The 10,878-nt window shown below is 41.7% G+C and overlaps 1 protein-coding gene across 1 annotated transcript; it reads right to left on the reverse strand.

The window, feature by feature from the left end:
* Nucleotides 1-367: 367 nt before the first annotated feature.
* shld2 (shieldin complex subunit 2) lies at nucleotides 368-9,324 on the reverse strand. The gene is made up of 10 exons (XM_069659136.1): nucleotides 9,238-9,324; nucleotides 7,528-8,390; nucleotides 6,510-6,660; nucleotides 6,291-6,398; nucleotides 6,012-6,206; nucleotides 5,492-5,620; nucleotides 5,192-5,398; nucleotides 3,975-4,218; nucleotides 3,632-3,747; nucleotides 368-969 (listed from the first exon to the last, which is right to left on the reverse strand). The coding sequence occupies exons 1-10, from the start codon at nucleotides 9,320-9,322 to the stop codon at nucleotides 797-799; spliced, it is 2,271 nt and encodes a 756-aa protein (XP_069515237.1). The 5' UTR covers nucleotides 9,323-9,324; the 3' UTR covers nucleotides 368-796.
* Nucleotides 9,325-10,878: the final 1,554 nt, after the last annotated feature.

Genomic DNA, 10,878 nt, shown 5'->3' on the forward strand with positions numbered 1-10,878 from the left:
AATTTGCAAGTTTGAACTGGTCTATTTATTTAATACTTAATCACGACCGGAAGCTAAAATTTATATTACTTTAGGAGCAATGCAGCGGGAGAAAAAAACGTACATGGAAGCAGTTAAAAATAAAATACCAGAACATCATTCAAAGGTGCGGCTCAGGCAGAACAGGCTCATGGCTGAACCTCACTTTAATCATATTTTAAATATGAAACTAATGAAATATCATTCAGTGGCTGTTTTAATGTGCATTAGCTTAATCCCTAACATGATGCTGACTTCACATACATTATAATTCATGTTGATTAAACTGAATTGTGTTAGTTAAAATAAATAAATAAATAATTCTAATAACTTACGGCATCTTATTTGAGTGCTCTCAGCAGTGGTGGTGGAAAATCTAAAAATGATGACTTTGACACAGATTTGTCTTTTGATTTTTTTATCATAATTGTAAAAGACTTTTGCAAAGCGGTCAGAGCAGCACAGAAACGCACCGTTTCTTCTTTTAATTCGGTAACCGCTCAAACACACGCGTGAGACGGGCTGAACGAATGAGGAAGTCAAATGAGGGTTTTATATTCTAGAGGGAGGAGACAGAGCGAAACTCTGAGTTTCCTGAAGAAAACCTGCTCGCGACCGGGTTAGGTTCACAGACACAGTTACCATAGTAACCAACTCAGACCTCATAAAGTTAATACTGATCCATCAGAAATGATGAACTGGGCCTGATCCTGATCCTGCTGATCAGCTCAACAAATCCCTCTGAGGCTGCATCGATATGGTCGCCATCTGCAGTCAGTCAGCTGGGGAAATGAAGGTCCAGAAGTGTGAAGTACTGATTGATGGGGATGCTGTTTTCGTCACACAGGAAGTGGCTCCGGATGGTGATGATGAAGATTTTCTTGGGAAGGGAAAGGAGAGTCTGGATCCTCTCTGCTGCCACCTGGATGTGCTTCACCTCTGAGCCTGGAGCTGAGGGTCAGGGACAGGAACAGGTTTAAACATTACCATGAACATGATCACCATTAACTTGCATTATGTCGGAGGAGATCACACCCCTGCTTGTAAACTACTGTTGTGGAGGAATCTTGTGTGAAAATCTATTTTAAAAGGAGTTGTTTTTTGGATTTATGTGATTTTTATTATACACTGAACAAAAATATAAACGCAACACTCCCATTTTTCATGAGCTGAACTCAAAGATCTAAGACGTTTTCTATGTACACAAATTTCTCTCAAATATTGTTCACAAATTTGTCTAAATCTGCGTTAGTGAGCACTTCTCCTTTGCCGAGATAATCCATCCACCTCACAGGTGTGGCATATCAAGATGCTTATTAGACAGCATGATCATTGCACAGGTGTGCCTTAGGCTGGCCACAATAAAAGGCCACTCTAAAATGTGCTGTTTTACTGTATTGGGGGGGTCCGGGGTGTAACCACCATTTGCCTCATGCAGTGCAACACAACTCCTTCACATAGAGTTGATCAGGTTGTTGTTTGTGGCCTGTTGAACGTTGGTCCACTCCTCTTAAATGGCTGCGAAGCTGCTGGATATTGGCAGGAACTGGAACACGTTGTCGTATACGCCGATCCAGAGCATCCCAAACATGCTCAATGGGTGCCATGTCTGGTGAGGATGCTGGCCATGCAAGAGATGGATTATCTCGGAGAAGTGCTCACTAACACAGATTTAGAAAAATTTGTGAACAATATTTGAGAGAAATAGGCCTTTTGTGTACATAGAAAAAGTCTTAGATCTTTGAGTTCAGCTCATGAAAAATGGGAGCAAAAACAAAAGTGTTGCGTTTATATTTTTGTTCAGTGTATATTTGTAAGAGTCTATATTTTATTTTTCTTGGAAAATCCTACTTATACCTTCAAAACAAAGGTTGAACTTAAACTGCTAAAGGTTCATGGTTGAGGCTACAAATTTCTTGGCCATCCTGTCAAAAGTAAAATTTACGATTTGTTATGTTACAGTATGTTACATGGTAAAATGATATAATTATGTATGTCAAGATTAGCCACACCAAGTTGACAATCTTACATTTGAGATATTTGTAAATGATGTAATATTAATATAATTAAAGTGAAGATTTTCATTTAAATTAATGTCCGTTAAGTCACTATCTTTTGCCGAATGAGGTAACACAATGGTGCCTTTGCATTTGTTGTATTATAAACTGGGTGTCTGAGGCGAATTTTGCAAATAAAATCACAAGCGGCGCCCAGTAAGTGACGCGTTTTCCATCACCCAGCAGTGGTTGGTCTGTCAGAGAGGGTAGGCGGAGCTAACGCAATGTAAAGCGGCTGCTTTTCCGGTCTCTGTAAGTGTTGCGAGTAAACAGTAATCTACTATGGCTGAACAAACAAAGAAAAGATCGATGACTACAGATACAACTTCAACAATAAGAGAAAATCCAAAGAAAAAAAACCAAATTTGACGCTCAGATGAAGGCAGAAAGGAAAGCGACCGTTAGCGAGGAAAGTCAAGAGTTACAACCGGAGCCAACCGTGGACGTCAAATATGCAACACTGTCTGGATATCTGGGAAGTGTGCTCCTGCAATTACCGTTTATCATGTCTTATTAGATTCTTTATACAATCTATTGATGATTTTAGGTATATAAAATATATTGGATATATGAATTATGGCTTCATCAGTCAGGCAAATTTTAGGTTTTGATATCTGTGACATTATAAATATTTAGTAAACATTCTTTTTTTATATCTTTCCTGACTGATGATTATTTTTTTGTGTGTGTTTTATTAATAAAGCAACTACACAAGTCACATACAAACAAATTACACAAAGACAGATGACAAAAATATAACTATATATGCATGTACATATAAATATGTCTATATAGAGATATATACACATATAAGCATATCCAGACAGTTCTATTCACATCCTCTGCCAGACAAAATGTTTATACTTTGCATTTAGTGGCCACCCCTTGTTCTCATAGAAAATAACGTCCAACCATGAATGTAACACGTTTCTCTGACATCACATTCTAATTTTATTAAGTAAGACCCTGCCCACCTTTAAGAGCTATACAGGGTAAGATGTGATTCCAACAAACTCATCTGTGTAGGTGGACTGTGGCTGTGCAGTGGGGACTTTCCATATGCACACTCTGATCTACATTTGTTTAGTCAAATTACTACCAAATGACACTCGGCACATCTGCAGCCAGGTACAGCATTTTGTCACAGGGTCTCCTGTCACAAAGATATCCTGTACTTGAGGTGCCATGTGTTGCTCTGTACTTGATGGGTTATTATTTGCAAAAGTATAAACAATCATGGGCACCTACGTCTTCTATAACTCATATGTTGGCATGCTAATTATTATCTGGAAGATCTGGTCATGCAGGCTTGCTCCAAGAAGATGCTTCAATACTAAAAAATATAATGCTGTTAACTCATTCAAGATAAGTAACAGGTGCTGATGAATAGTATGTATTTAAAAGCATATTTTTTTCTGTACCAGCAGATGGCATAAATGACTCCATCATAGAAGATGACACTGACACATATTATCGGTATGCTTTTGGATCTAAACATCATGTGAGGCCAGTAAAGCTTCACTGAACCAAAGTAAGTTTGACCGTTTGTGTCTCACCTGAGCTCTTGTAAAGTTTATCAGGTGGAGCTTCAAGGATCTTTTGCAGCGGAACAGGAGGAACCTGAACACATACCTGACTGCTGCCCTGCTCACTTACTGTCAGCACACCTGGCCTGAAACACACACACATACACACACGCACATTAATATTCATGATTGGATGCTGTTGTTACTCCTATTGATTGACAGCTTATTTAGTACAGTTGTGAACAATAATCAACAACAAAATCGAAATTGGTCTTTCACTTTATTTTCTGGAACCTTGAGAATTTGTACAAAAAGAGGATCTGTCTAAATTGTGGGAAACCAATAATAATCACTAAGAGGATGTCAGTCGTACCTGTAGTAGCGTCGTACAGCAGTGCGGGGCAGGCAGGGGTAACAGGGGCCATAGATGCCGTTAGAGTCTGTATCAAGCTCAGCTGAGCAGCAACCGCATCCTGTGTATGTGATGTCACTGCGAAGCGCCACCAGGATATCATCCAGTGATGTGGAGCTGTTGAGGACCGGCTGAGGTGCATTCTGGGAAGGTGGAGAGTCCTGGAATTGGAAGGCGATGGCCTGGACTCTGAGCTCGACCTCACCTGGTGGAGGAGAGAACAGGTAAGTGTTAACTGGCCAAAGTTGCTGTAATGTCAAAAGTATGATTGCTTGTACGATTTAATTTATGTACGGTGTACCTCAGGGTTTAATTTTAGGTATCATACTTTAAATCACATGTTCGCCGTGTTGATATACTGGTGGTGTACCACAAGGTTCAGTTTAAGGCCCTATTGTTTTTAACACACTACTTGTGGTGTTCTTTAAGGTTCTATTTTAGGTCCCATACTTTTTTAGGCACATATATGAAATGTTCATGTACTTGTGATCTCTATGGAGGGCAATGTCACTTGGTCAGTAGTCCAACCACTTTGGTTTTAAATAAAATATTTCAACACCCAATGGTCGGATTGCCATTTTATTTGGTTTAGAAATGTATGGTGCCCAGAGAATTATTGCTTAAATAAATTCAGTGATGCAATTATTGTTTTTCAGGCCCACCCATGAGTTTTATATTTGTGGTTTAGAATAGAAGCCTTAACAACAGTTGGATACTATGTAATTTAGTGCAGACATTCAGTGTTAGTATATTTTGGTGACTCCTTGCAGTTGTAACATTGTAACATTGTAAGTTAATCCAGTGCCATTATCAGGTCAAAACTTCGTGGTTTAACAGGTTTCTTTTTTTTTTTTAAATGAGTCACACAGAGCTGGTAGCATGACTGAAGAATCGGCTGTTAGCCCCTTGATATACTTGTGGTGTTCCTCAGGGTTCAAGTTTAGGTCCTATACTTTTTACTACATAGCTTTGATTTGTCCTCAGTGAGGGTGAAATAATAAAATGATTTTTTTTTAAAAGTACACAAGCTGAGGGATAATGATTCAAGTCCCAAAGTTTATGTTTTCTGTGATGCTCAGAGAGATTTTGTTTGTTTTGCTATTGGCACAAATTGTTTGGTACACAGAGAGGGCTGAGAACACTGATGACAGACAATGTGATGATGATCTCTGACTCACCGCTATATTTCTCGGACAGCAGCGTGTCGATGTCCAGCTCTAGATTGCTGTTGCCTGTTTTGATGGGTCGTGGTTGGAGGAAGTCCTGGGCCCTGCGGTTGGCTGGGTCCAGAGGCTGCAGGGAGCTCCAAGGGGTGGAGTGCAGCTCTAGGAGCTCAGAGGTCAAACCTTCCCTCACCAGGAGGCTACGGAAGTCCCAAACAGCCGCTGAGGGTGACGGAGGATTATTATTATTATTATTATTATTTATTAAAAACATTAAAACCGTATTGTGTTTGTTTTTTTGTGTGTTTGTTTTACCTCTGTTGCTGTTAATGCGAGGCAGCCAGTCCACAGCTGCGCCCCATAACAGCACCGCCCCCTGCTGGCCATCCGGTTGCTCAACAGTCAGAACGGCCTTCAACTGAGACTCTGCCTCACTCCGCCATGCTAACAAGCATCCATTTCATTAACATTGTCTCATCTTCAACATCAAAAAGTCTAAATCAGCCAATACTTCTTTCAATACCGGTGTGCCACAGGGATTCTTCCTTAGACCACTGTTGTTGTGTATTTACATAATGTAGTGATTACAAATTTGCAAATTTTTATTTCTATGCTGATGACACTGTAAATAATCAAACTGTTTAAACTGGTTTTTAAGCATGGTAACCATTCCTTTACCCATAATGCTGCAGTGTTATTGGCTAATTATGTTAGTTTACTTTCTTTCAACAGACCCTTTTCAACTCAGTGGCTCAAACCAGCTGATTTTTTATTTCACTACAGCAATGTGGTGACGTAAAGCAAAGTTACCTAAAGCTACATATGTGTGACTCACCAGTGCTGATGTTAGTGTGTGTGACCCGCAGCAAGGCGTGAACCAGTGTGTTGACCCTTAGTGATCTTAGGTTGGCATAGGGGAGGCGGTTCAGGTCCTGAGGTGGGCAGAGCTTCGAAGACACCAGCAAAGGCCGCCGCTCCCGAAGAAAGCCACACAGAGAGTTGAGCAAGTGAGGATTGACATGCTGAGGAGCTGGAGAGAGAGAGTAGGTTGAACCAAAAGGAACTTTGACACTGAGCTGTGAAGGATACTGATTGGTCGCAGACTCATCAGTACCTGGTGGTGAGGTGGAGGCAGTGATCTGTCCCAGGTTGAGCAGTTTGCTGCTGAAGGTCGACTGCAGCACCATCTCTCCTCTCCACCTGTCTTCGTTCAGCTGCAACCCTGATTGGAGACAACAACATCACTGACAGAATTTTTTTCAACCATCAAAGGAAGGTTTTTTTTGATCCTGTCAGCAGTCACAAGTTTAACCCCTCATGAGTATTTCTTTACCTGTGAAGAGCAAAATGTCTCCAGGAGTGACAGTCAATGCCCAGAATGCTGCTCGACGCCACAGCACCACCTTCATCTCGATACCTGATTGGTCCGTTACCACGATGGATGCCAGAGGAACGAAGGTCCCTGCTGCTGGCCCGGACTTTACCTTGAATCAATCAAATCAAAGACTTTATCCAACAGAGAAGACAGTTTTTAGAAGTTAGAAACTTTAAAACAAACTAAAAAAGTGAATGTTTTATTTATAAGTATTTTTGAGAACTAAATATATTTCTGTACACATTGTATTTTATTTTAATTTTTTTTTTTACTGTTGTTAAAACATACTCCATTTAGTAATGATGCCTCTATATGACCTACAAAACTAGACGCCAAGCAAGTAGATTGACTGTTTCTAAATAGCTGTATTAAGTGCATATCCCTGCTGCCATGGGGTCGGATTTCATCAAAGTAATATCCAGCTAGTCGACCAAAAGAGCCTTTTTTTTAAATAACATTTTTCACAGCAATGTTACACAGATAAAAGGGAGCAGGAAAGGATTTTTGTTAAAGGTAACTACACACACATGCACAGGACAGAATCAGTAAAGAGGTTAGAAGTACCGCTTTGTCCACAGGGCTCAAGCTTCTCTGAGTTTTTTATGTCACAATCTTTTGCCGCACTAAATCTTTAAATACATGCTGTTCCCCAGCAGGTTAATTAAGTTCCTTTTGTGGTGTTTCATCTAGCTCCATCATCAGGCTCTAGATGATTTGTTTATGGTAAATGGTAAATGGAATGTACTTACATATGGCTTTTCTAGTCTTTGCGACCACTCAAAGCTGCTATTACACTTCATATCACATTCACCCATTGACACACACATTCATACACTGATGGCAGAGGCTGCTACGTAAAGTGTCCAACTGTCAATCAGTTATCACATTCATACCCGTTGGCTATGCCACCAGGAGCAATTTGGGGTTCAGTGTCTTGCCCAAGGACACAAACACATGTTCTAACATCTCCACTCACCTTGACCTCCTTCAGGTGACAGGGGTGAACCACTGCTACTAGTACCGAGTACCGCAACCCCAGTTTGTCACAGCGGGTCAGAAGTGTGGTGGGACTTCTGAGCGCGGCGACTGCGGTGCTGTCTGGCGGCACCACAGACGCTTCAGTCCTGAGGTTTTCTGAGACTCGAGCTTTCTTGAAATCAGGGGATCTGGAGGGGGAGCTTTGGGGGCTCCTGGACACCTGTTGCTCCGCCTCCTGGGAGCAGAGAACTCCCTCTGTGGTGACCTCAAAAACAACACCCTCTTCCTCGGCCCTAAAGGTCAGGCAGCGTTGGCTGAAGAGCTCTGCGGAGGCTCCAGGTGTTGAGATCACAGGGCTAAAGAGCTCTGGGGTGCTGGAGGAGGCAGATGGTGGGGTTTGGGGGTCTTTGGGTGGGGTCTGTGGAGGCAAGGTTTTCTCGGGGCTGGCTGCTGATTGGATGCTGCCATGCCAGCCTCTCAACACTAAGGCCTGACACCGAGTCCAGGTGGTGAGGTACTGAGACTTGGTGGACAGAGGAGGGATGGCTGATGACGGCTGGTGTTTGGAGCAATGTGGACTCTGAGGTTCTGCTTTTTGTGGTTCTGTTTGGGCTGCAGGGAAACAGCTTTCCAGGTATTCATGAATTGAAGCTGAACACTGATCGTCACTTCCAGGATTTGATTTTGATCCTTCATGTCCTTGTGTCTCTGTGGTACCATCACCTCTAGAGGATGAGTCTCCCTGATCAGTGTTAGTTTCATTGTCTTTGCTTTCTGTGGGTGTAGATTGATCGGCTTCTACGTTCTCTCTGCCAGGTCTTTCCTTCTCTGATGATAATTTCACTTGGTTTCCAGCCTTGTCTGAAAAATATGTGATATGCAATATTTAAAATTACAAAATGCATTAAAAATAAAAAACAAGTCTGCAAATAAAAAAAACACCACTTAAATGTATTGTCTGCTCTCAGGTTGTTTCATGTTATATATTTTTAAGTTGGGTTAAAATGAATAATGACCGCAAGATTAACAACACTCAACGAAGCATACTAATACATTTAAGTGACTTAATGCAGGAGTTCCCAACCACCGGGCTGCAGTCCGGCACCAGGTCTTGGGTTGTTTAGTACCAGGCCGCGAAACCCAATAGGTGTTTCCAAACATACATGGGGTACACGGGAGAGAGCGGATGCCCGCACCTGATGTCTCTCATACGGGAGCGGACCCAAGGATCGGGAATGAGTGGATACACAGTCCTTTTATTTCCAAACCTTCATCCCTCACACCAGTACAAGAGCACAAACTACTGGAGTTAAAAAACGATGACTAAAGACCTCATTCACATCCCAATCTATCCCATCCTTCTGGGTTAAAGTTAAGGGAGAACACCCAGAACTTGACACAACCTACTTGTGCATACAGATTTTCAGCTCTGACCACCACAAACAGTACCCCCTACCCCACTTGTGTGTCAGAAATATTATAGCTACTGTCTGGTCCGTGTAGTCAAAAAGGCTGGAGTCAAAACACTGACTTAACGTACCAGAAATAAACATAAAACAACATATAAATGCAGAGAGGACTAAACTCAAAGCTGTTATTATGAAATTTGAGAAAAAATTGAAGTTTGTGGATCAAATCTCATTTAACAAAACAGCAATTAAAATATGCTGTTTCACTGTCCTTCCTGTTGGGTCCCTGAAAGCATCACCTGTTGCAGGCTTCAGACGTCCGTATTCCCAGGTTAACTCCAGGTGTTTCCACTTGGCAGATGGGCGCTCCTCTTCCTCCATCATGGCTCCTGACACCAAAGCGGGGCCAGAGGAGGCAGGAGGAGCCCCCATGAAGATGTGGATCTTCGGCCGGTCACACATGCTGTCTTCTGAGTAAGATAAAGGATGAGTTATATATAAAGATACATTTTTACATATGTACAATCAAATTAAAACAACAGACACAAAGCTTATAGGCTCAGACTGAGGGACCAGACTCCAAAGGTTAATGTGATGATTTTCGGATATTTGCAGCAGTGTTATGTAAGAACAACTGTTTTGCCGGATGTTTTCTTCCATAGTTGCATACTGTAAAAGAAAACGTCTCTCTCTGGAGTTTTTGCAGCTATTGGTAAAACTGTGTGGATCTTACACAAGCATGACTCTGCAGAAACAGTTCACAGTGAGGAGGCAGAACACGGCTTGATCATGTAGATGGATGCTGACAGGCTAGACGTCTGTTTCACAGCTGGGAACAATAACCAGGCAGAGCTCCACCAATCAGACAGCTGGAGGCCGGGGGAGGTTCAGACCCGTTTTACAGCCGGTCGTTTCATATGTGGATTCAATCCTGATGTGGAGTCAGACTGGTGTCCAGTTCTCAGACTGGAATATAATGTCTTGTTCGTATGTGGATCAATAATATAATTCAATAATAACAATATAAACATTTTATAAACACCTGCACCCTGTTTGAATGAGGCTTGCAAAAAAATCTGATTGGTCTATCTGGCTGTCAATCTGACTGTGCTCCTGATGAGCAGAATGAACATTGACACTCCTCACCTGTGTCTCAAGTTATTGTCCCATTCATAATCTTGTGCAGCGATCTGGCACTAGAATTTCCTTCTGGATTAATAAAGTTCTATCTTATGCCTTATTAGGATGACCCTCTACAGAGTTCACTGAATAATTACCTGTGATTGATTAGCCCTGAGAGTTTAGTGAACAACTGACATCCTGTATTAACCTTTGACCCCATGAAGTCAGAGAGGTGGGTGACATGTTTTGATTAAAAAACAAAGATTTTTGGGCGTGAGTGTTACGCTTAGAGATTGTGCATGTGTGAGGAACAAGTGGAGCACGGTGATTGGTTCTTTTAAAAGGTCTTCAAACTCTGCATTGGACAAAGTGCGGGCTCCTCCTGCTCTCTGTGACACCTGTGTGGGCTCTACCTGCTGTGTTACACCTTCTCCACAGGTTTCACTCAGGGCTTTACATTCCTTCCCTCCCTCCCTGTGCCCCTTAGTGGTCATGTGTTCCTGCTCAGTTACAGTATCAGTTTCTTCCTCCACCTGCTGCCTTCAATCAGCTGGACCTCATGATCATCTTGTTAATCATCTAAGATATTTGATTCTCTGTGATTATAAGGGACAATCACACTTACAATCTATGCCCCCCCAGAGGCTGCAGTGTTCATTATACATGAGTCCAGATGTCCATCCAGTGTAACAGTAAGCCCCCATACACCTCAGTTGAGCTGAAATGTTTTTGTCTACATATAGCAGGAATAATTTTACACAAGTAAAAGTACAAATATATTAGCATCATAATAATCAGATATTTCCTGGATATGTTTC

The sequence above is a fragment of the Semicossyphus pulcher genome, unplaced genomic scaffold (genome assembly GCF_022749685.1).
Source record: "Semicossyphus pulcher isolate SPU_LCO1_2020_fin unplaced genomic scaffold, fSemPul1.0.p SCAF_12, whole genome shotgun sequence".
Taxonomy (NCBI): Eukaryota; Metazoa; Chordata; class Actinopteri; order Labriformes; family Labridae; genus Semicossyphus; species Semicossyphus pulcher.

Bases quoted from the DNA above. Each gene is read 5' to 3' on its own strand.
- shld2 (XM_069659136.1), bottom strand. From the start codon at position 9,322: ATGATGGAGGAAGAGGAGCGCCCATCTGCCAAGTGGAAACACCTGGAG. The intron at 5,621-6,011 runs GTGAGTCACACA...GATGCTTGTTAG, and splicing joins ACACACTAACATCAGCACTG to CATGGCGGAGTGAGGCAGAG. The intron at 970-3,631 runs GTGAGACACAAA...CCTGACCCTCAG, and splicing joins TAAACTTTACAAGAGCTCAG to CTCCAGGCTCAGAGGTGAAG.